Raw genomic sequence first — 26352 nt, 5'->3', positions numbered from 1 at the left:
AATACGGTTAAGGTAGTTGTGAAATTCAGGGATTTCTTAGAGACACTAGACCCCAAGTTTAATAATTATTCCCCAAGTTTAATAATTACTTTTTTTTTCTTAAATAAATTCATCAATTTTAAGTTAACATTCGATATATTTTTGCAAACAGGGTCCCAAGAAATATACGATTTTTGGGATTTATTCTTGCGCATCCGATTCAAACAAATAATGTAAGTCTTTGGGAGAAATTTAATTGAGGAACAAAGAAATAAAGTTTCTAATCCCTCTAAAATTGCAAATTTTACTACCAAAAAGTTAAGCTAGCTTGCTAGCTAATAGCTAAATGTAAACAAAATACTAAGCTAAAATATATTTTGTTAACTGTCATCAACACGCCTACATTAGGTTTTTGATCACCAACTACATGCTAGCTAACATATTAAAAACCTTTTTAGCCAGCTACATACACTTGTTTTTTTGATGTCAGTAGTCTACTATTTTACGCACCTGACACTCGTCAGTGATATTTAATAAATCTAACAAAGGAAAACAGAACTTACTTTATAAATTTAACTCTCACCATTATTGGTGAGAAGTATTTTACTACTTTAGGATGGAAAATATTTGCGTAATAAACGTTCAGAATAGTATTTTTTAGAATAAAAAAGACAGGTGTATGGAGCTTTGATTCTAGACCCGTTGAAGGTACCTGGCAGACTTTTCCGCTCGTTAGTTTTGTTGCATTTGTAACAGGGTACACTAGGTGACATAGCAGTACTCATAAAACACTTTGATCTTTGAATTGCAATACAGAGATTTTCTATCAACGTGAGAGCCAACTTTGTCCGGGTTCTTACGATCAATGGATTTACTCCAGTAAAAAAATCTTGTTTTGTTTACGAACAAAAAATAATTATTTTCAAATTGTACAAAAACATTATCCATAGCCTAAACACATAAAAATAACTTTATAAAACTTTCTACCTTGTCGGATCATTTGGCGCCACTGGGTCTTGACAATGCTATATTGAGGATTCTCGCGGACAAGGGGTCAGCGTCAGTCTGAAGACCTTGATAGTTAACATATCGTAAAGCAAATCGAAAGGGTGAGTATGAAAGCTCAACAAAAAAAAGTATGAGGCTGCCAACAACCGACGAAAAAGCGAAGTAAATTTGTAACCAGCGCAAAATGGTCTGAGGCTATCTTTCAAAGAACCAGTGTAAAAATAAAGAATACATAAACAGGCGCTATTCTTCATGCGATGTTTTTGTGAACCCATTCTTGTCGTGCAAACTGCTTCCATTTGGCATATGTAAGACGCCATTTTGCTTTCCTTCCAAAACTTCCGCGTCAGGCAGAATAAAAATCAGGACCAGACCAACAACTAGTATGACATGCCCATAGTAGTACGCACCGCTAAAACATAAGGACATATTTGCTCTCAAATTGCTCATTTTTAACGGAGCAGTGAGAGGACAAAGGGTTTATGTGTGAAATTCGTTGTCAACCATCCGATTCGTTAAATCCACTGCCCAAAAACGTTTTTAAAAATATAACATCACGGCAAAAATACTTTTAATAAAAGGGCTGTTAGTTTTAACCTGATTCCAAAATTGTGCAAAGTATTAGGTCGTTAGGATGAAACTTAAATTTAGCTAGTTGGGAATAAATTAACCAGAGCAAAATTTATGATAGTAATTTATTTTTCTTCTTTCATGACATTAGCGCGTGAAAACAAAAACAAACCGTTACTCTCTCCTTCTTTTGTACATATTTTCTTTGGAGTTCGAGTTATGGAGTGATTTTTACAAGAAAAAATTAGCGAAGTTCACATAGAGTTTAAAACACAGTTCGAGTTACTGGAACTTCGACTTATTTGGGGTTCAAATTATCCGGACTACATTGTACCTATAAGGCGACAGTCGGGTCTAGACACTTTCACTCATTAAAAGTGTGCCAAAAGAAATATTTGGAGAAATTTAGATCTTTTAACAAAACATCAAATGTCGTACAAAAAACTTACCGCCAAAATCTTAACGTTGCTCTCGCATCCATCATCGTAAACGCTGCAGCGTAAAAGCTAACAATCATTCTTGTACATAGCAAAGTCACAACATCGTAGAATATCTTACGTGCAGGTGAGTGTAAGAAGTATGGTCGAACTTTTCGGCGCATCTGCAAGAGTAAGATTATTTGATGCTTAATAAAAACAAACACTTAAATTTCACGAAATTAGGAATTTAAACCAATGTTCCAGGATAGCTGTTTTTATTAACTACGTCTCGGAACTTTTTTTTTTTAAGTTTACCAACAACGTTCTAATAAGAAAACTTTAAAAATAAGAAAATAAAAACAGAAAATTTTTAAAACAAGGAACCAGTTACAAAATAAGCTGAGGTATTAATATCTCGCCGCTGGAAAATTCATTCGAACATTCACTCGAAAAACATACAGCCAACGAACTTGCCAAAACACGCCCAATGTTTCAAAATAAAAGTGATACCAAAACAGGTGAAACCTTCTTGATCCTTCGCTTGTAGAAAAAAATAATCCAAGTGGTAAAATACCTTTCTCGCGACGAAGAGTCCTACTCCAACAGGCACAAAAAACATGTAATAGCCTGGATAGAAACCATGCCAGAATGCGGAGAAAAACCAGGTCATTAAGAGCGGCATGTGGCGAGTTCGATTGTATATGCATCTAAGCAAATAAAATTCGAATAAAGATATTTTGTATGATAAAAACAAATTGTAATAATAATTTTGTATCCCGCGGCAAGTTCAGTCGAAAAAATATTTTACAACATTTCGAGCTTGGTTCGGCATGTCATATGAAGACTCATATAAAGACTCATATAAAGACTCACTTAGGTTTACGGCATGGCTCAGCACGGCATGGCAAATATAAAACTTTATTTATAGTTCAGCTTGACCTAACAAACCATACAAAATATGTTGAAGCATCAAAAAAAGAGATTGGCCTTTGACAAGGTACTACATGCCTACTCTCCAAATAAAAAGAGAAAAAACAGACCGGTTTCCAGTTACAAATATCTCGCGTAAAAAATATTACTTAATTCATATCACAATCTTTATCACAATTGCTTTTAAAGCCCACAAACAGATCACTCATGATTTTTTTTGAAAAATCACAAAGAAAATCACTCACTTTTTTAACCATCTATTCGTGACAATATTCCAGCATTCCACCTTTTCTTTAATATTTCGTGCAATCTACGAAAAGCGTGATTTGAGCCAATGAACAAACAAACAGGCAAAAAAGAAAGATAGTGTTAATCTGTTTGTTTTGCCTGTTTGTTTGTTGGTACAAAAGAAAACAAACAAACAAAAAAGTAAACAAGGTAGCGCTTTAAATGATGCTACCATAAACTAGCCTTGGATTAAGACACTTTTATGGGAATCAGCAACAATTTATTAAATTTCAATTTACAGATTCTTTTTTGACAATTCCCGGTGTATGTATTTATTTGCAAATACATATGCATACCTTTTATTTTATTTTCGTATACCCTCTTTACTTACTTTGCAGTTTGTAAGATTAAATTCTGAAACAGTCTAAATTTTCTGGTAGACCTTGCTTTAACAGCAACAAAAAGCACAGAAAAATGTTATACGTTTTCAGATAATACGTCTGTGAAATGAAATACTAAGAAGCCACATACCTCTAAACCAAACGGATTCATATTTTGAAGTTTATTCCACAACGGATTTCCATTTTTATCGTATCCATTAAAACCAAGACCAGCCATATTACCAACACCTTCTCCTATTTAAATATAAAAAATTAACACGAATGTTGTTTAAAAACATTTCTTAAAATACAAATCAGGATACAAAGACGATGCAGCCAGTCACTTAGGCAGCTGTGATGCGTTCACAGGTTATTGCTTGGAGCTATTGTTTTGACAAGACACTTTTAGGTAGATTAGGGATGAAATATAATCACACTTTTTCAAAAAATACGGTCAAACTCTCATAAAAAAAATACACAGTTTTGCTTACGACGTCACTACTTTTCGTCACAATTTTTCGTCATACCTTAGAGGGAAATTGAGCAAATGCCAGAGCACCCATTTTTCAAAAAAAAAAAATGTGTATATAATAAAAATGAGTTGGTTTAAAAATGCTATCAGTAAACTATATGACACCGTGCCGGCGCCAGTGACAGCAACTCGCGACGCTCTTGCCGATCGACTACAGAGTGTGCGGAATACTGTTGCCTTCTACTACAAGGCAAAGGAACAAATTTCGGGAGTGACAACGCTTCACGACGAGATTGAACAGGAGGCAAGGGAGGACTACGCTGAGGAGGATATTGAATATCAAGGCCCTGAGGACGACCTCCATATGTTAGAGAATGGAAATCGGGTCAAAACATGGAGGTTCAATAAAGCTTTGAATCACCCCCTGAGGGATGCGATTGTGCAAAAAAATACGTCACATATAGAAATGCGCGTTAAGGTTGTGTATAGCTTCAGCTGTGATATCTACAAGGGTGGGGGCGATGTGTCCGATTACCACAAAACTAAGAGCTCCAGGTCACTGTCAAGCATCGCGGAAATCGAACCGTTCGTGGAAGAATGCGAGATGAAGCGCCTAGATCTGGAGGATCACGAGTTCTGGACCAGGGCTTATTTACCACCTGTTAGGACCACAGAGACCCCAGGAGCGTATGAAGGCAAAATTATCTTTGGCCACATACAGATTAAGGTGATAAGCACGCGTGAACCTCTTCTGGGATGCGGCCCTCTCCCGGATTCGTTGCGAAACAAGAGGTGCATTTACGCCATGGATGGTGAAGATGCCAGAACGGACAACCTATGCTTCTGGAGATGTCTTGCGGTAAGGGAGAGGGCAGATGTTAGACGGGGAAAGGAACGTTTAACAGAAACAGCTCTCACCTTAGCTCGAGAGTACTACAAGGACCCCCAGCTTAAGCGTAAGGACGTTAGACCTACGAGGCTGGTAGATTTGGAGGGGGTTGCCAAGGACTTCAAGGTCAACATTAGGGTATTTGAGCTTAAGACAAACTCTGATAAAGCACCATGGCGACTCTTCTATGGTCAAAAGCAACACAAAAAAGGTTTGGATGGCCTCAATCTTGGTATGTTGGACGGACACTGTTTCGACATGAAGGATTTAGATGTGCTGACCCAACACTGGCAATGGAAAGTATGCAGCCAAGTTTTTAATGAGGTTTGGAAACTCACACGGCATAAGAAGAATGAATGCGAGGGCGTCAAGACGGCAATAAATTGCAAAGGGGGGGAAGGTCAAACGTATGCCTGGCAGGGCGGAGAAGGTGTTTTACGATGAAGGTTTTAGTTATGAGGCCTCAAAATGGATAGAATATATGGCAGGGCAAACCGGAAGGCATATCCATCATGCCTTATGTGGTCATAGTGGTGAACGTGTTATCCCTGAGGGTAAAAAAGAATGGAAAGTTGATGGCTATGAGCCTGTCACAAAGACCGTTTACGAGTACAACGGTTATAAGTGGAACGGATGTCCCTGCCTATCCAAGAGAACCAAAGCGGACAAGGCTCATTATGCCGCAACCCAATAGACGAACAGGGGTACAACCTCGTTACGGTCTGGGAATGTGAGAAACCACCCAAAATCAAGAGGTACTTTTAGAAGAAATTCAACCCCTACCCCAACTATATTGTATTTGATTTCGAAGCCCTCCTATCACCTTTAAATTACCGGCAAACCTCCGATCTAACATGCTTTTCGAGACATGTTCCGATAAGTGTATTTTAAATAGTCGCCTGACGTTCATGAAGCACGAGGACCCCAAGATTTTGGTTAAACAATTTTTGGAGTAGCTGGAAAAGAGGCATGCCCTCATTGTGAAAGTGGTCGAGAGAATGCACCCGAAGCCTGACGACTTTGACATGCTCTCCAAAAAGATCCAGGAGTTGTGGGATGAGTGGGTAAATCAAGTAGCTGTAATAGGGTTCAATTCGGGCAAGTACGACATCAACCTGATCAAGCGGTATTTTGTCGAATATATCGCGCAAGATCAAGGTGGCGAAAAAAGATAATGACTACATGTTCCTCACTACCTCGAGGTTTAAATTTCTAGATACCAAAAATTTCATTGCTCCTGGTCTAAGCTACGACGGTTGGTGCAGGTCGTTGGAATGTAAGCTCGAAAAGCTTGTGTTTCCGTATGAATGGTTGACGAGCCACGAAAAGTTGAACCATGCCGGACCTGTGGCCCACGAGGACTTTTATAGCCGTCTAAGTGGAAAGAACACACTATCTCGCGAAGAGTACAAGACATTCCGCGCCGAGTTTTACAGGCGAGGCTGCGTCACCATGATGGACTGGTTGCGTGAGTACAACCTAGCCGATGTGGAACCGTTCATTGAAGCCGTGAACAAGACGAGGTTGCAGTATTACGATGACGAGATAGATATTTTGAAGGACGCGGTAAGTATCCATGGTGTATCAATGCGGTACGTGTTAAACAAATCTCTACGGTTGAACCTAAAGTCAGAGCAATACGCCCCAGGAGACCCATGCAGACATAGGTGTAAGGATTCTTGTTATAGCAACACTTGTAAGGCCTGCAAGGAGGTACGGAAAGCATGTGAAAAATGTAGGAAGAATGAAGCCTACGACCTTTTGCGGACAGGGGTGGTGGGTGGTCCTGCGATTGTATTCTGTAGATACCACGAAAGAGACGTGACGGGCATCAGATCTCACATGTACAGCGAACCCCACAAGTGTAAGACCATTCTAGGGTGCAACGCAAATATGCTCTACTCGAGTACCCTGATGCAAGACTTTCCTTGTGAAAAGGAACAGCTGATCAAGGTGGCTACACCGACATCGGTACATAATCTAGAGCTTCTGGCGCAGGGTGTGATGGATGGATCGTTGATTGAGTTTGCCCAGGTTGATATCGAGGTACCCGAGTATCTGCGTAACTAATTTCATGAAATGGCTCCCCTGTTTGTCGTCAAGGAGATACCCGACGAGCAAATCCCCGAGCACATGCACGAATACTTAAAAAATACAGGTCGCAACCGTTTTCCGGGTACGCGTAAGCTTCTGGGGTTGCTAAAGGCCGAAAAAATTCTACTGTATACCCCTTTACTCAAATGGTACCTTGACCATGGGCTAAAGGTTACTGCCTTTTACCAGTATCTCAAGTATGCCAGAGGTAGGCCCTTTGAATGGTACCCGGAAGAGATTGCCGACGCCCGGAGACAGGCTGATAAAGACCCCGACAAGCGTATTGCGGGGGATACGGCAAAATTGAAAGGGAACGGCTTCTACGGCAAGATGATTGAAGATCTGGCAAGGTATGCAAATACTACATTTACGAGGGATGAAAAGGAGGTTGATGCAGCCCTGCGAAGCCCGTACTTAGAGGATCTTGAAGAGATTGGGGAGGCACACGAGCTTAGAAAAGGCAAACACCAGTGTACCATCGATAGAGCTTACCAATGTGGCAACGCGGTATATCAACTCGCGAAGTTGCGCATGCTCGAATTTTACTACGACTTTCTGGACAAGTACGTGGATCGTCCGGACTTTGAGTACATTTATATGGACACTGACAGTGCATATCTTCCCATCCCTGGGGAAGAGTTACGAGATGCCATTCGCCCCAAACTACTTGACGAGTATGATGAGGATGTGAAAAATTGGCTCGTCACCGATAAGTACTCAAGTCGGACGGGAGGACTGTTCAAAGTTGAATTCATTGGTTTTCGGATGATTGCTTTGACAACTAAGTGCTATTTTGTCGAGGGTAAAAATAAGACTAAATTTTCTTGTAAGGGGATGTCCAAACGACAGAACGCTCTGACATGGGGTAGATACCTGAGTGCACTAAATGGTGGTATGGACAGGGCTAAAAACGTAGGCTTTAGGGTACATGAGTAGGGTATGATCACGTACGAACAGAACAAACCTCTCGGCATTTTATGACAGAAGAGTCGTGCACGATGACGGCGTGCATACCTTCCCACTTATGGCATAGGGTCACAAGTTGGCAGCACCGATGAAAAAAATAAAAGAAGAAATAGAGGGCACGGCAGGGCCTGCAGCCAAAACCTCTTCTGGAACCAGCGGTTCCGTACAGTCAACGGGTGTATATCTTTATGGTGTAGGTATGCTGGCTATATTAGCGATAGCTGTTGGCGTCTGGTATAAATGGAAGTGTACTTGTATATAATTATACTACTTTTACCGTATGCCATGATGGCCTACATATTTTTTCCATATCGACTAGTAATAAAAAGGATGTCTGATATCGCACAGGTCTTTAAAAATGCCTCTGCAGAATATGAAAATATCGAGAAGCCCATTGATAAGCGTCAAATTTTAAAGGAGGCCCTACGCAAAGGTAAAGGACATTTCCTGCCAAAAAAGTGTACGGAAGGGTTTGTTGATAAATCGACAAGGTACATACCGAGTATATGCAGCGAGAACTCCAGGAGAAGGGTGAGAAGACTGCAAAAGCCCTATTCACCCATGATATAAGTCTATATGCCAGCATGACAGGGAATTTGTGGACATAGACAGCGTGGAGGAGCTAAGGAGAGATATCGAAGAAGACTCTATTATAAGGGACTCCATGACCGATCTGGGGATCCTCGTATATTGTAGCATTGGGAGGTGTTTAGCCCCGCTGCTTGTAGCAGGCCATACAGCCAGGCACATGGGTAAAAAGAAACGGGAGGTGGCAAAGGAGGCAGATACAGCGGAGACCGTGCTATAAATAAAATGAGTGGAAGTTGAACAAAAACAAGAGGAGAGGGTCATAACCAAGAAGAACGAGGGTGGTGTTGCCGCAGGCAAGAGACTTTCGGAATGGAACCGCAAGAACAAGGCTAACTTGCAGAAGAACGTGGACAAAGAACCTTCACAGGATGATAAGGAACCCGCGACAGGTTCCAGCAAGTCAATGGGCAGTGTCCACATTTATGGAGTTGGAGCGATAGCTGTGATTGCTATCGAAGGATTGCTAAGGAAACCATGATTATTGATGCCCTATGGGAGTCTGTCAGGCTATCCTATACAATTCTGGTCGCTATGGGTGGAAAGAAGGCCCTGGGGGTTTCCAGGCCTGGGGCCAAAATGGATTTGGAAGATGGTCTTAAACTAGCCGGGTATATGAGTGCGGCGATACTATTCGACAAATATGCGATAAAACAGGGATGGTACAAGAAGTCCCTAATATCCCCAAAATAAATGTCCGGTAAAAACTCGTGTTTGTCCCCAAGGGCAAAAACGAGTTAATAGGGCCAAGGGTAACCGATATGTCTCGGAATAGCTACCGGAAACAATAAAATGGCGGATATCAAATGTTGTAGGATCTGTAAGCAAATATTAGCGCTAGTTTAAAATCAGGGGTAATGGTCGGACCAAGACCTGCATTCCCTGCCTGGCTAAGGCGAAGGAAAGGCGGGCGACTCCAAAACAATAGGGTCATTGAAGACGTTAAAATAGACCCCATTGCCATTGATAGGGAAATTCGGGGTGTTTAACAGGATGAAAATTACCTCATAGTGTATGACCTATTAACATACAGGATTGTAAGTCAATATACCGAACTCATTGAGGATAGCTCAGAGAAAGCCAGGCTTGTTGAAAAGTACCGTAACGCATTACGGTACTTTGAGGGAAAATTAAGGTTTACTACACACCATTCGAATACAAGGCTCGAGGGAATAAGCTCTGCCCTGCCTGTCGGGGGTCCTTGGTGAATAACCACGGTGGTACATTGGTATGTAGGTCATGCTTTGTAGTGTATCCAAGGTTCATAATAAAAAATGGTCCTACTAGACATCGTATAGGACCCACATACAGCAATGTTTACAGGTCCAACGTCTTGCGGAAAAATACAGCGTGTACTGAACCTCCTCGAGCAGGAATATAATGAACAAATCAACAATATCATCATCCTCTGCCCTAACTTGCGGCGGAGAATGCTATGGTCTTTTTCAATGATGAAATGGAGGACAGGGATAGCCAGCTCATGGTGCTGGGGGATGAAATTGAGGAGCTGCAGCAACGTGCCGTGCCCCACCTCGAAGATCCCGGCAAGGATAATAGTATAATCATCATACAAAAAAACAACGACGATCCATTCCAATACCTTGCCATATGTGGCCAACAGGGGTATGTAGCCCAAAGAATAAGAAATAAACTCGTTGACTATCCCAAGGGTGAGATTGTGGTACTGGCAGAAACACCAAATGGCATAGTTCATTACAATTGGCTCTGGGAGCGTGGCTGTATTGAAGTCAACCCGGAGAGAGTCAGGCATTTTAGGCTTGGTGAGAATCGGGTAGAGGATTTTCATCGGGATATTCTTCGCCCTTTGCAAGTGGGACATCTTCGAGTTTAATAGCCTTCGAGGGCTTCATCTTAATCATGGCGATCTTGGTATTATTTAGGCTTTTGACGATGGTATACAGGTGCTTGACCCAGGTGGTACTAGTCTCATTGGATGCCAACTCCTAGGCATCTTGAGGCTTAAAGAGTCTTTCCGCGAGTACTTTATTGTACGATTCGACGAAGGCTGTAAACGTATGCCAATATTTCATGGTGGCCCACTTCAGCTCAACACTCTTATCTTCCAGGAGCTTGCTCACATCCGATTTAAACTCGCTACCATTATCGCACTGAAATGTTTTTGGGTAGTGTAAGGGCCCCGCCCTGCAGATGTCTTTGATCATGTCGCCGCCTTCGCTGGCCTTCTTTGTTCTTAGGGGTATCGCTACCTTATAACGTAAAGCCACATCGATGCAGGTTAATATGTATTTGTAGGTATTTCCATACAGCCTGTCATGCGGCATGTACAGTAGATCGAATTGGTGCATCTCGTTGGGTGTCGTAATTGTGAAATGGGGGTAGTCAATACGTTTTAGACCCCTGATATATCTCAGCCAGAGCAGTTGCCTAAGCCAATGAATTACCTTCTTTTTGGACAGACCGCTGTTTTGCGAGTAATTTAACGGCTTTGCGGCCGACCCACAAATTTTCCGGGGTATAATAGATATTACTCAGTTTTTTGCTTCCTCCTCTGTAACGATATGTGGTGATTTTTCTAACATATTTATTATGTCAGAAAACGCATTCTTACAGATACTTGTAACCCACGAAGCCTAGCACGGACAGGAAGCCAAGGACGAACGTGAGTTCACCATCTTGTTGTTGCTTCGATGGTACGTAAAAATCCTATAATTGTGGTGCCTTTCTATCAGAAGCAATATAAAATTGGTACATGCTATTTAGGCTTCTGCCGGCTTTTACTTGTTTCTCTCTTTCGGTCGCAAACCAGTCGAGTTTAGCCTGCCTCTTACGTATCCACTCCGCCTGGGCTGTATTGAGCTTTTAACCGCAAGGTCATGCCGTTTACGATCGGCCGCCCATGTCCCGAGAGCTTTGAAAATAGAAAGTTAGTCCCGCCGAATGCAAGGGCGTTTATGGCCGCCCCAGCAACGATCACAGCTATTGTGGCCATTCTTTATTTCAATATTCAACACGGTCCAATCTGCCATCCAAAATATTCATTTGCGCGCCCTGCAGGAGGTATACATAACATTGGAACTCTCCGGTTCCATCTGCTTTCTTGGTTATGTACAGGGTAATGCCATCACTTAAGCGTTGTAGGGATCTTCCGCTACCATGCAAAATATTGTCGGGAGATGCTCGAAGATCCACAAATAGGCCATACCTTACATTGAAAAACTGGTCAATGGTCACATTAGAGTCATGGCTGCCAAAGATGCCGACGATCTGCTCTAAATGATCCTTGGGTAACATTGCGTGCGAATACAACTCGCTGGGCTCCCCCTCCACCGTCACGCTGATTTTCTCAATTTTGGGATTGTAAAAAACTTCGTTCACACCGGCTTAAGCCTTCACTTTCCCGGGGTCTATGAAAAATAGCAGGACACCTTTGAAGGACTTGTCGGGGCATCAATCTGTAAAAAGTCACTGGTATCTGGTTTTTTTCATGGTCACAACCTTCATTCTAAGTACTCATTCATAGGGCAAAGCGAGTCTTGTATATCTTGACATCATAGTACCTGCCAAGCCCTCGTGGGTAATCTTGTCGAATTCCAACCTAATATTGGTAATTTTATACGTAGCATTGGCCGGCTTGGCTGCTGTAGACCCTGAGGCTGCTGTCCCTCCATCCTTGGTGACGTCGGCGTAAGGTGCGAAATTTACGATGCATTGAAGGCGGTCATAGAGTCCTGCCGGGTAGAATGGTAGATCTTTCGTCAGTTTAAACATTTGGCCCAGGGGTATGCAAAAGGTGTTCCCATAGGCTGCCACAATTGCCTTTTCTTCATCAATGCTCACATGGCCACTGGCACTTACCTGCAATGCCCTAATGGTTCCGTCGTTTGGATTAATACCTTGTAAAATAAGGTTATTGTCCCTACCAAACTTGGGTAGCCATAGATCCCGATAGACGGCTAGAATGTTGTAATCGCTAATGTTTTGGACCTCTTTACCAATTAGAGTAATACGTAGGCTTTTCACCAGACTTTTCCCTATGTTCGACACGATGGTTCTTGTTGTATTGGTCCCCGTCAGAGCCAGGTCAAATAGGAGCTTGAGACTACCCGAAAATATGAAATCATTCTGGGGCATATTTTAAGTGGCGACATATAGATCTTCATTCTGATTAATGGTTGATGGAGTATGGGAAATCTGGACTCTTTGCCGGCGTCCCTTCATGCTAAGAAGCTGCTTGCTTTCTGCGTAAGGGTCCATCAATGTACCGTATGAGTTCATTATATTTATTATAGGGATGAAAATGTTGTAAATAAATGGATAATCTGATTTTCACGACCGAGGAGGATATTGGCAAGCATGATGATAAAGGCGATAACGAGGATACCCAGCAATCAACGCAATTGCCCGGAACATCGGGACTTCAACGCCAGGCCAGCAGGAGGGAGATGCGCGTAGACGATTGGGATTGGGTATTCAGGCGCAAAGGACGGAGCTATTTAAATCAAAGGTTGATAGCCTGTACACGAATCTTAGGGATGGGCTGGGTATGACACTCAATGCAATGTATTATGACAGATTTCAAATTGGGGGACGGTGAACTTATATTAAAGAGGATTGTGACAGGAAAGAGATCACTACCGGAAGTAGTAGTGACGTTGCAAGATGGTAATTTAATAACTATAAAAGGCTGGGTAGTGCGCGTATGAAGGCAATAGGCTTTGATAAATATCAGACACCCAACAAAGGTAGTAGGACAGGGGCCCAGAATCTTATCGATAATGTTAATGTCTTTATAAATAGGGATAAGGATGATGGGGGGACCCCTTTGAGAAGCTCCGATGTGATGGAGATGGAGACAATTGACAGTATTCAAAGTTTTGCTCAAGATATGGATGGCTATATAGATACCTCATTTGCAGGCATTGACGATGATGCCCCCGAGGTTGACATGAGATCATTAAAAGCTGAAATTGAAAACTTACAGAAGAATATCGAGAATCTGAACAGCGATATTATTTCCCATGATAGTAAAATAAATACAAAAGAGGGTGAATTAAAAGAGCTTAAGAAGCAGGAAGTCTGGGGTGAAAAGTAATAAGGACATTGACAGGTTGGAGAAAGATATCAAAAACTTGAAAGGGCAAAGAAAGGATGTACTTAGCAGGCAGGGGGTGTTATCTGAGGAGGTTTTTAAGCATCTACGGAATATTAAGTCCGAGTTGATGAAAATCGCCGGGATGACATGCCTTTGCTTGAAAACCTAAAAACACTCTTCCATGAACAGGGGATAACCATAGCCAGCATCGTCTCTGCCGCAGGTCTACTAATTTCCACCATTGTCCTTGATGTTACGGGAAGAGAGGGTGCGGCAGGGGGGACCGCAGGGGGTGGTAAAAAAGGGTTTGTGCAGAAGCAACTCGAGAGGCCCGGAAACTTCCTGAAATATCTAGCAGCTAAGGCAGGTGCTGCATTGCCGGGTATTATAGGTACAGTGGTCTCCTTCCTTCTGAGGGTAGCGTCAACCATCGTTACTCTAGCTGCTAAACATCTGTATATGGCCATTGCAGGAGCTGCCGGGCTTGTAGTACTATATGTGAAATAAGCCCTTATTTTTTCAAAACCATTTATAGGCAAGGATGAGGCCGATCCCTACGGTGATTATTGAGGCTTCGGTATCCTCGTGTTGATTTTGTGGGAGTTGTTTAGGTATATGGGGCGTGGCATGTTTGGGAGGTGGTATGACCTGTATATCGGGGGTATGTATGAGAGGTGTAATAGGTGTTGTATGCTTAGGGGGTGATTTGGCAGATGCCAAATGTCTAATGGCATGCTTTGGGGGTGTAGGTGGTATGGTATGTATAGGAGGTGTGGCATGCCTCATAAGTGGTTTATTATTCAGATCAAGTCGTATACCGAGTATTGCGTTCGCGGGTGCGATCAGGGTATTGTTGTTATACCCTACAATCCTCCCCATACGCAGATTCATGTCACTGGGCAGCATGTAAACATGGTGCATTACAGCAAAGTTCACTGGGGTCCTGGCATACTGGAGTACCTTCTGGAACTCAGTGATGTCATGGCTTACATTTTCCTGACGTTCTACCATAGCCCATTTGCTGTGTAGTTGCTTGCATTAGATCCAATCAGGGATGCTTTGGCACCCGCTTGCGATCCCAGCAATAGGATCACATAAACCCTGATACTCTCACTCAGCTTCGTCAAGCACTCTGACGTCAGACCTTGGCTTGTGGGCATAATAAACTTGGCCCAATCCCCATCAACCTGCGGCCACCATCTACCATTTGTCAACAACGACATGACGGCCTTAAACTTGTACAGACTATTGGGATCTGCGCCGTATTGGCGGCATACCTGGGCATACACAGAGCTCGAGTATGGATTTTTGTACTGCGAGAACCCATCGTCATATGGCATGGGCACTTTCATCCTTGCCAGGATACGACGCATATGATAGTAAACATGAAATTTAAAAACTGAGTTGATAAGGGGTACCGAGCCTGTCATGTGTTTGGTACAGATGCCTAATGTGGTGGTTGCACAATGGGTAGCGAAATTGACCTGAATGTTCCAATAAGTCCAATGCTAGACCCTTCCAATTCACATTAACAGGCTCATCAAGGTAGGTCGTTGGTATTTTGATGGGGTAATTGGTGAATTCGGGGAATACCACGGAAATATGAGACTCCGTGCTCACATACCGGTCCTGATGCTCCAAATTTGTAACGCCAAGTGGCCATTCACCCCTGTTACTTTTATACTTTGCAGAGTGATTGTATTGGTATATGTTCATTTCTTTAAAACAAAAGGATATGAAACAACTCTATATTACAGATATTGAGAAGTCTACCATATTTGAAGATTACCTGGGGCAGGACACTCAAATAGCTCTGAAATCTATTAGTATCAGACCCGGATGGCTGAACCTATATAGCAACAATGATATCACTATAAGAAAGGTGGGACCTGATCAGAGAGTGACTCGGATTGAGATTATGAATGGCCTGTACAAAATCGAGGACATCGCGGCTATTGTCAACAGCCAGGCAGAGGGAAAGATATCATTATTTGTACTGAAAAATGAATATTGTAGACTCCTCGTTGGTGAGGGCTATACGGTGGTGATCGGTAGGCAATTGCAAGAGCTCCTGGGATTAACCCATGACCCCGCAAAGGTGATTACGATACCATATACAGAACCGATATATACCAAAAATTAAGACTTATTTGTCCACAATTGGATGAAGACGACTGCCTATTGGATGGAAAAAAATCGAAGGTTTGCTTCCTAGCAAGGAATTGAAACCATGGGGAGACATGCTGACCTGGACTTTTGATACCCCTGTCTACCTTCCACTCAAGGGACAGATCTCCACCATCACGAGAAGAACGTCACGTTCTTTGACATCACAATGCAAATCCTGATAGAATAAATGAGCGATATAGCTAAGCTGTACCCAAATTTATTACTGAGTGCACCCGCACATGTCCCCGATCAGGATGAGGGGCAGATTTTTAGGCTCAAGAAGGTCGAAGAAATCGAACATTACCTAAGGGATGAAATAAAGGAAAGGAATAGATTGGCGAAAAAATTCAAGATGCACAACACGTGGGTCAGGATGTGCGACCATGGTCTGTTTGGCGTAAGTGTGATTCCGTCGGGGATGGGGATAGGAGCTATGGCCTCGTGCATGGGGGTCCCATTGGCTTGTGCTATGGGGGGACTCGTGATTGCCGCCGGCATAGGGCAAGCCAGTCTTCGGAACGCTTCAAAACGTGTAAGTGTTAAGTCAAAAAAACATGAGGGTATAAGGCTGCTTGCTGAGGCCAAATTAAACAGTATCATTGACCTAATAAGCAAGGCAATGGAAATTAGTGTCAGCAGTGACCATCCGTGAAAAAGAGAGGTATGTGATGCTCAAGGAGCAAATGCGACAGCGGTTTAACAGAATCGTAAATGCTAGATCGTAAAGAGCCCAGCTGGTTGCAAGGGGTAGGGAGGAGGGTAAGGATGAAATTTTAAAAAAACTTCAATCTGTGCAATACGCAAGCACTATGTAGAGTCCCCACCTAGGTATAGGCCTTAATTTCTATTATATAGGGTCTATATATGACCCTATAAAATATATGGTTTTTCTAGACCTCGCTTACCAACCATTGTTTTTTGAAATCCTTGTACCGACATTCCGTGATGTGTGTCTGTGGGTAGTGGTTCTTGCCTTGTACATATACAGATGAAGAGGCTAGAATAGCGCTGGCTTGGCAAGGCTCATCATACGGTACAGGCATACCATAGAACTTGGTGGTAATTGTGTCCTTGTAATATTGGAGCTTGGCATTCACATAACGATCCTTTTTTACAGGCTCTGTCGTTAATTTTTCAAAGATTAACTCCTCGATCTTTTGCCATACTTACGATATTCTGCAACCCAATCCGGATACTCCTCAAAATCCAGGCTCATTGCCGGTGATGCATTGGTATTATATTTGGTCACCCCATTCGGGGACCATATCTTCGGTGTGTTTACCCTCAAGGCCACAACAAAGTCCTGTGTATGATACCCTATCACATATAGTTATATATACTTACCTCCGTTAGCAGGTATGGCTTCTGATACCGTCAAGTATTCTACCTTAATATCTTCGATGTTTGTAAGGTAGCAGCAACATTGTAGAATATATTAGGTTTAACAAGTTCGTTTTCAAATTTCAGCATCTTCTTTATCGTATATTTCGAATGACTGCAGAGAATTGCAAGTCATGGTACACACGCAGCCACCTCCGTTATATGTAATGTGTTCATGGTAGCAGTGCCAGCATAACATTTTACCGCTTACCACGAACCTACGTCCACAGGTACATTTATCATATGCGTTGGGTACTGCCAAACAGTCGTCACAATGCTCATTCATTTATTAGGATATCAAGACGATCCTCCAACCACTTAATCCTCCGTTCATTGGACCCCTCCTTCTCCTCCTGTACGCATGCTAGGGTTACAAGTGGTAGGGAGAAACCAATGGCGGTAAGGAAGGTCATGAAAATCATACTTTTCAAACTAACAGTTAATGCACATTTTATTATTATTATTAGTAGTAGTAGTAGTATTAGTAGCAGTAGTAGTAGTAGTAGTATTATCTTGCAACAATTCCTGTAAGATAACGTTTTCAGGTTAACTCATGCTTATCGCAACAGCCCCACAATTGTTCGAGGTCTGCCTTTTTATCCTCCGACAAGCACCCTATCTGGATGCCAGGCTATTGGAAGAAGATCCTCTTTAATCTGGCCTTTTCGGCTTTCCTTTGATGGTAGGCCTCGAGTAGTTCAGGCCTAGTGTTCATGTTAGCATACATGTCCCGGGTGACAAACCAGTCCAGTGCATACTTCAGCGTGCAGGGCTCCTCCTCAATGGCCTTGTTACACATGTCCTGCGTCTTGAAATGGTCCGGCACATACTCAAACATCTCGGAATTATCCTCAACAGCCTTGTTGCACATGTCCTGCGTCTTGAACCTGTTGGGGACATATTCAAGCTTATGGGGCATCTCCTCAACGGCCTCGATCCAATTTTCATGGTTTGCGATATCGTGAAGCGTTGTCACTCTCGAAATTTGTTCCTTTGCCTTGTAGTAGAAAGAAACCATGTTCTGCACACTCTGTAGTCGATCGACAAGAGCGTCGCGAGTTGCTGCCACTGGTGCCGTCACCGTTTCATATAGTTTACTGATAGCATTTTTAAACCAACTCATTTTTAATATATACACATTTTTTTGGAAAAATGGGTGCTCTGGCATTTGCTTAATTTCCCTCAAGTTGTGACAAAAAATTGTGACAAAAAGTTGTGACGTCATAAGCAAAAGTGTGTATGTTTTTTTATGAGGGTTTGACCGTATTTTTTGAAAAAGTGTGATTATATTCCACCCTACTCTAGCTCTTTTTCTCCTAGCCTTTAATAGGTCACTTTTTCGATATCTAAAACTTTACCCATTTCAGAACACAAGTGAGAAGTGTCGATAGTATGTCAGCCAAACATGGTGGTCGCAAATACCGACAGACGAATCCTTGTAAATTTTTCTGACGTTTAATTCTTGTGGTTTTTTTCGACGGTAAATCCTCGTGAATTTTCCTGACGGTAAATTCTCGTGAATTTTTCCGACGGGCTTACGACTAGTTTATAAAAAATAGAAACTTACTTACCGATTAAAAACGGTGAAAAATATTTCGCTTTGTTGAGATATATAACCATTTCAGCGAACAATATGTTTGACAACAAACTAGAGTTGGCTAACCTTTCCTTGTCTAAAAAAAAATACAAGTTTTTATTACAAGCATAATGGAGCTCGACATGGAGGAAAGGATTACTGCTCAAAATTAACATATTTGTATTTATTGGAGGATAAAATTTAGCTTATTTTAAAATAAGTATACAAAGAATTAAATCATAACGTAATGATTAGTAAAAATACTGTACTCACAAAGAGTCTAAAAACTTGAGGTTTTTTTGGATATAAACACTGATTACAAATTGTCAAATCAAAAATTAAAACGATTCTGCAGGGTAGTCTGTAGCAAATTGAGAATTTGTATTTTACAGGAAAAAAAATTATATAGCTTAAGTCTCTTGATATTTGCAAAGTTTTTCAACTGTAGGTCTAATAGCAAACAACTTACTTCCAAGAAAGTGAGGTTCATAATAGGGTACCAATATTGCGTAACAAGCTACCATTGCGTACCCTAATACAGATTTAGCTAAAGCTGGAAGCTATAAAAGAGAATACACATTTGATTTTCGCATTATTATCTGAGAAGGATGAAAGGACTGGCTAAGTAACCCTCATCCATATTTAGTGCTTCCACTGTGCAAAGGTTTATGCAATCATGCTGATATTATTTGCTGATGTTATTTCACACTTCTTCTAGGTTTCTAGGATAGTTTGTATATAACGAAATTGTGAACCCACTAGATCCCCTTTTTATTTTGAATCATTAAAATGGACATGCTTCCATGCAACATAATTATACAGTATTGTTTTAATCATTTCTTTGTCGAGAACATAAAAAGGAGTTCCTTTTTAAGTTTGAATAAATTAAAAGGATACGATATAATTTGACAGAATGACAAGAATGTCGGAATACCTTACAACACACAACATGTAGATTAAGTTGTAGTGAAGCACTGTTAAGCGTTGATCACAATGTATATGTATGTGTATGTATGTTTTTATATATATCCTCAGTTCAGAAGAAAAAACATTATCCAAAACATTTATAAATCCTGGATAAACTATACATAAAAACTTACAACAGGTGATGGAATCTTTTTTTGCTGCTAAATAAAAAATAAAAATTAACGAAATTTGTGAAAGTTGTTAAAAAATCTACTTCTAGAGGAGATTTGAGAAGTTTTAAGACAACCCTGTTAGAATAATATGTAAACACCAAAACACACACTTCGAACTGAGTTACATACACTCAAATTGAGATTTATCCAAAGCGGGCTTTAAACCACTACAAAACAATGTGGTATTTTACATCGAGTTTTCTCATGTCCAGATTGTGCAGATTGCGCTTGAACAACATTTCGCCACATAAATCAAAATCATATGTTACCTTACTTACCGTAAATTTGATGTATTGTGTTTCTTCGATGAATGCTTTGTAATCCTGAAATTCAGGTGGTGGGCCACAAAACACTGTCGTAAAGCCAAATATGTAACTGAGGTATTCCAACAATGTTGGTTTTGTTCTAAAAAAATAAATGTCAATCGTTTCTGATACGTCTTTATGTACTTCCGCTTTCCTTGGCTCTTTCTCGAGCAATAGAAAATTTATACATTTATGGCAATGACATAAAAAATTTTCTCCTAAAACATTTTCTTTCGCGTGGTAGAAAAATGGGATAGTCTATATAAACCCTATAAGTACTGTTTAAAAGGGCAATACCGGAAAATATTCACTAATGTCAAAGTTGTTTATTTGATAAAGGTTTCATGGATATTACATGGGTTGTTACCCAATTTTGCTTTGTAGAACACAGAAGTCATTTTTTGATGTGATTCGAAAGGGCATATTGTGGCAACAACATCGTGTTATCTTTTACTGAAATTTAGGGGAAAAAATTTTTTTGTTAAAAGTACAGTAGTCACTGCTTACCCTAATGCTTCGAATAAACACCCCCTCTAATAGACGCCCCCTCGAATAGACGCCCCTCCCTCATAGGGGGCGATAGTAAAAGTATACTTACTTACTTACTTTTTTTGTAAATCTTAGGTTTAAGGTTGGAAATTTAGTTTTTTGCTTTTGAAGTTAATTCTCTAAAACATGTGAATATCTTCTTTTTTTGTGAAGATATATAATATAGGTATCCTTAAAAACTGCAAAAGAGACGAAGTGTGAAAAATTTAATAAACGCCCCCCTCTTTCAAACTTTGGTTTTGTCTTTGCAAACTTTTTTCCGTTTTTATCTTATCTAATGCTTCTTGTTTACATGCCACCATATTATAACATTGAACACAGTTGTACGATGGCAGGCAATACTGAGATGTATAGCCTGCTATTATGTAAGTTCTAACCAATCACGTTGTGTGATGACAGGAAATATTTCGATGCTGCCTTCTTACCCAGGAAATAATCTGACCATTTTCATTAATTTTCTAGTCCATTTTCGTACAAAATTATATATAGAAGCTATGCTATGCTACAAGCAAAAAGTTTTGTAATTTTTTAATATTTCTTTTCTCGAATATAAAGAAATCAGTAGGCCTTATATTTAGCAAAGTTTTAGCACTGTAGCTTATACTAGGAAGAAATTAAGCGAAGGTGCCGTTTATGTGACTCAGTATTAGCAATGGACCCAAACTTCCGATAGAGATAGGGTTAAATTTCAGAGCATTAAACAGAATGTTAGGATAACACGAAGGGTTTAAAGAAAGGGCTATAAAAATGAAAAACAATACATGCATAACTTTAAGTACAAGTGGAATGTTCTTTGTTGAAAACGTATGACTGATAAATATACCGTATTAAAATAAAAACAAATAAGTTACGAGTTCCTACGGTTTATTTTCGTCTTCCCTCTTCAACATGAAAGCTTAAAAAGAATCAAATAAGAACATGTTAATTTTGTTGGTTTAAATAAATTTTTTATAAAGTAAAATAATTGAAGGAAAAACCGCTATAATACAAACCAACGTTGAAAATCCTTCTGGCCAAACAAAACAAATAAGATTTTTATTAGAACAAAAAATATATTTCAAAAGCACAATTTACTGTAAAGTATTGAGTAAAAAACTTATTTTCTAATTGCTTAGATTAGCACACTAACATATGCGATGTAAAAAATGTTGTAAAATAAATAAAATCGTGTTTTAAATTGCTCTTACATCTTATATAGCATGTTGGTGTTAATAAGAGAGATTAACAACATAACTGAACAACAAAAAACAAAATGTACAGACCATCATGTATATTAAAACCAACATATGTTATTTTGATTGTTGCAAGCATAAGTGGCCTGAATAAGTAAGAGTAAGTAGAAGTAAGTAAGAATAAGTAAGAACAAATAGTAGTAACTAAGATTGAGTAAGAACAAGTAGGAGTAAGTAAGAATGGGTAGAAATAAGTAAGAACAAGTAGAAGTAAGTAAGGATGGGTAGAAATAAGTAAGAACAAGTAGGAGTAAGTAAGAATGGGTAGAAATAAGTAAGAACAAGTAGGAGTAAGTAAGAATGAGTAGAAATAAGTAAGAACAAGTAGAAGTAACTAAGATTGAGTAAGAACAAGTAGGAGTAAGTAAGAATGAGTAAGAATAAGTAGGAACAAATAGTAGTAACTAAGATTGAGTAAGAACAAGTAGGAGTAAGTAAGGATGGGTAGAAATAAGTAAGAACAAGTAGGAGTAAGTAAGAATGAGTAAGAATAAGTAGGAACAAATAGTAGTAACTAAGATTGAGTAAGAACAAGTAGGAGTAAGTAAGAATGGGTAGAAATAAGTAAGAACAAGTAGGAGTAAGTAAGAATGGGTAGAAATAAGTAAGAACAAGTAGAAGTAAGTAAGAATGGGTAGAAATAAGTAAGAATAAGAAGAATGAGTAGGAGTAAGTAAGAATGGGTAGAAATAAGTAAGAACAAGTAGGAGTAAGTAAGGATGGGTAGAAATAAGTAAGAACAAGTAGGAGTAAGTAAGGATGAGTAGAAATAAGTAAGAATAAGAAGAATGAGTAGGAGTAAGTAAAAATAAGTAAGAATGAGTAAGAACATGTAGGAGTAAGAATAAGTGAGTGAGAATGAGTAGGGAGTAAGTAAGAATGAGTAGGAATAAGTAAGAGTAAGTAAGAATAAGATGAGTAAGAGAATTCTTAACAATTTCTACTATAAATAACAGATTATATACACATATGTAGAAATTTATACCTGCACACTTTTTTGAGGGTCCCACCATCTCTAAAAAGGTCCTGCCTTATTTTGAATATATTTGATGGGTTTTTTAATAACTTTTAGAATTAAAGCGAAGTGTAATAACAGTGAGCTATTTCTAGTAAGCGATAATAACAGGTGAATATATTCCTTTTGGTTTAAGACTTATGTAAAATCCAGGTAATTAACTTCAATTAAGTGATGATGACAGAGACAGGCGTCGATAATACTTACTTTTCAACTAAATCGTTTTTTACTAATATACTCTTTCTTTAAGACTTTTTTTCTTGATAGGCTTTCCTATTTTTGAAATATAAAATAGACACCCTTGCCCCTTATTTACACACGTCCTTCAATATAACAATTTTTTTATAAGTGGAGAATGCTAATAAATGTGCATCACTTACCCTGAGATGTCTATCACATAACCATTTTGAGTGAGCATACGATTGATGTGAATGACTGAAAGATATGTCATTGCACACACAAATACATATCTAAATGACAATTTTTCACAAATATACTACCTCGTAATAAACAAAATTATGCTGTGAATCTGTAGAAAAAAAAAGATAGTCGTAGTATAATAGGTTCTTTTGTTGCTCCTAGTTCTGGGGACTGCTAATTGAATCCTACTCACTGCCATGCAATGTGTAAAAGTTGCACAAATTAGGTCTATTTTTAATGACAATAATTAATCCTCAGTAGGTAAAAAGTGAATTACCTATGAACAACAGCTTCATCAATGCAAAGCATAAGAATGTAACTCATCACAGAAGACAGCAAAAGGTGCACTGCTTGTCTAAAACAAAAATTTCTTCAGAATGTAAGTTTTGTGTAGGTGTAAGTGACTAATGCAGGTTGGGAATTGTCGCTGGCTTATATTTTTATTACTTAACTAATAAGACAATTCTTCTTATGCCACATATTTTTTGAAAAACAAAAACTGATACATACAAAGTTTAGATAAAACTGCCAATATTTTGCAAGTCATCTATATTTTCCAACCTGATTGACACAATATATGCACAGATTAAACTTACGATATAAAGCAAATAAAGCAATTACCTTCCAAAGCAAAATGTGAGAAGACCAGCCCCACATATCAATGAAAGGTAATGTCTTGTAGCAGGTGAAATAGTTTTCGTACTGCAACAGGTGCGGAAAATGTAACTCAAGGGTAAACATAGAAATACAGTCACAACAAACTTCACCTATAATGAAATAATAATAAAATTGTTTAGCAAAACTTACAGATCACCACAAAAAAGTGAAATTGAAAGAATGTGTGAAAGTATTCTTAGTAAAATTTTATGTTAATACTAATGATACCCTATTTCTTGTTTGTTACATTGATGCTACATGTAAAGTTTAGATATTACAGATCAATAATGGTCATTATTGCTGAAATTAAGCATTTGATCATCGATTAGATTTACCATTATAGACCCCTTATTGTTCTGTGATCTGCAAAATATTCTGTTTGAGAAAAGTAGTACCACTGTCTGCATTACAGGTATTGGTCAGCTCTTCTGGTCCGTAAACTTTGTTAATTCTTGTGGATGATTTCAATCTGTTTTTTTTTTTAATTTAAACCAAAGTATCCCATTTTTCTTTAAAAATATTACAAATTTGACGGTGATTTTTTAACAAATGCACTTTTATATTTACTAGTCTACTTTAAGAAACTTATGGAAGTAACAAAGATTGCTAGGTGTTTGAAAAAAGGCTTTTAAACAGGGTTTTTGCATAGGGTTAACCAAGATTGCTTTATTTTTGATACCAATTGAAATGATTTTCATTAAATGATTTTATAACATACTAAAGAAAAAGGAAACTATATATTTTAAAACTATTTTGAAACAAAAGTTCTAAAATGATTTGATATGATTGTCAAAATATCATTTGTAAAGGTGTTATTGACGTATCATTGAAATGAATTTTGAAATGAGGTTGAACCAATTAAAAACCAATTAATAAGATGAGAAAACGTCCCTACAAAGCTTAAATATCATTGTGACTTGCTATAAAATGAATTAACGTCCCTAAAATATTACTGTTATTGGTTATAAAATGCTGAGAAAACGAGCCTTTAAAGCGTAAATATTGCTGTAATTCGTTCTATAATTATGAGAAAACGTCCTTATCAAGCTGAAAGGGGAGGTGAACCGCGCACAGCACGGCTGCTGAATAAAAGTTCATGATGACAGTGAGGTATTTTAAAGACCAGACCGATATTATATAAACATAGATATATATTTACTTGTTTCAGAAAGAGAAAAAAATTGGAAGCTTCAGCTATTTTCATTTTAGGAACTGCTAATTAACAACCATTTAACAACCACTTATTCATCAAGCAATATTTTCATTTGAAAGAAAAGTGTAAAAATATAATGCCAACTGCTACAAAAGAGCAATTTTAAAGCAAAGAAATAGAAAAGAATCCAGCTATGTGCCACTACATACCTGATCATATGTCAAGCCTGTGATGTCTTTCAAGTTATGAAACACATTAGACATCACAGCCATTGTTAAATACTTTATAAGTACTAAAAGAATTATACACAATCATTGTTAAATAGCTAGCTGCAAATTAAAAATACAAATTATCAATATAATCATTTAATCATATTCACAAGAAGATAGCGCTGGCTAGCTAGCTACAGCTAGCTAGCTATATAGCTAGCTGAAGCATTTAATATTTTAAAAATTATTTTAATTAGCGACATCACAGATACATTGTATGGATATCGAGCAAAAGTAGGACAAATTTATTTTTTTCCTGGCAACTACCTGTATTTAAGGGCACGTGTGTGTAATAATGGATGTCCTCCCTTTTTGTTTTGTGTTATGCTTTATTTGTTTTGTTTTGGCTTTCAGAAAACGAAAGTTGTGTTCTCATTCGCTTATTCACTAGCCTTTTAAAATTAAATCAAATATCCCAGGGATGAGCGTACAGGGAAAGTTTATGCGTGGTCAAGTGTCCGTAATTAACATTAAAAATTATTTTTTGATTTTGTAGTAGAAAGTTTGACAACAAACGGCTATTCTGGGTGGTGTGGGTGTACCACCCAAAGTAGGGTGAAGAAGTACCAAACAAATTTTTGCCGATAACGATGACGTTAATTTGATCGTCACAGAAAGTATCATTAAATCCTGAACAATGTGACCATTTTCCGAACTTGAAAATAATCTATTTTTATATATTCTCATTATTTTGAATTTTTTTTGTATTGCTCGCTCCGCCAAGAAGGAGATAGGACCCACAAGGGGTAAAATATATATATATATTTGTAATAAAAAAAAACAAAAGGGCAGCTGCCCAAAGTCGTGAATTTTTTATCATACCCCAAAAAGGGCAAAACTATGCAAAGTGAAACACATTCTTTTATCAAACTGCAAACTTGCGTCTTTAAA

The 26352-nt window shown here is 39.0% G+C and overlaps 2 protein-coding genes across 3 annotated transcripts in view; one reads left to right on the top strand and one right to left on the bottom strand.

Annotated features, from left to right (window-relative positions):
• Positions 1-26352, top strand: part of LOC130647171 (uncharacterized) — a 103878-nt gene that overhangs the window by 7621 nt on the left and 69905 nt on the right. The gene's annotated exons all lie outside the window — the stretch shown is intronic.
• On the bottom strand, positions 860-25830 carry LOC130647163 (lysophospholipid acyltransferase 1-like). Of its 2 annotated transcripts, none has more exons than XM_057452924.1 (16): positions 25729-25830; positions 25402-25484; positions 24004-24149; positions 23660-23737; positions 23343-23432; positions 21978-22033; positions 21577-21610; positions 20140-20266; positions 19823-19849; positions 19192-19282; positions 18718-18819; positions 3666-3769; positions 3152-3216; positions 2551-2683; positions 2007-2158; positions 860-1399 (listed from the first exon to the last, which is right to left on the bottom strand). In XM_057452924.1, exons 2-16 carry the CDS (start codon positions 25462-25464, stop codon positions 1231-1233), a joined length of 1437 nt encoding a protein of 478 aa, XP_057308907.1. In that variant the 5' UTR covers positions 25465-25484; positions 25729-25830; the 3' UTR covers positions 860-1230. The 2 variants fall into 2 exon arrangements, with proteins under 2 accessions (XP_057308907.1, XP_057308908.1); XM_057452925.1 differs by having other exon boundaries at positions 19823-19846; positions 25729-25826.

Source organism: Hydractinia symbiolongicarpus, chromosome 6, assembly GCF_029227915.1.
Source record: "Hydractinia symbiolongicarpus strain clone_291-10 chromosome 6, HSymV2.1, whole genome shotgun sequence".
Taxonomy (NCBI): Eukaryota; Metazoa; Cnidaria; class Hydrozoa; order Anthoathecata; family Hydractiniidae; genus Hydractinia; species Hydractinia symbiolongicarpus.
Note: the sequence above shows the minus strand (reverse complement) of the source record. Positions and strands in the feature narration are given on the sequence as shown.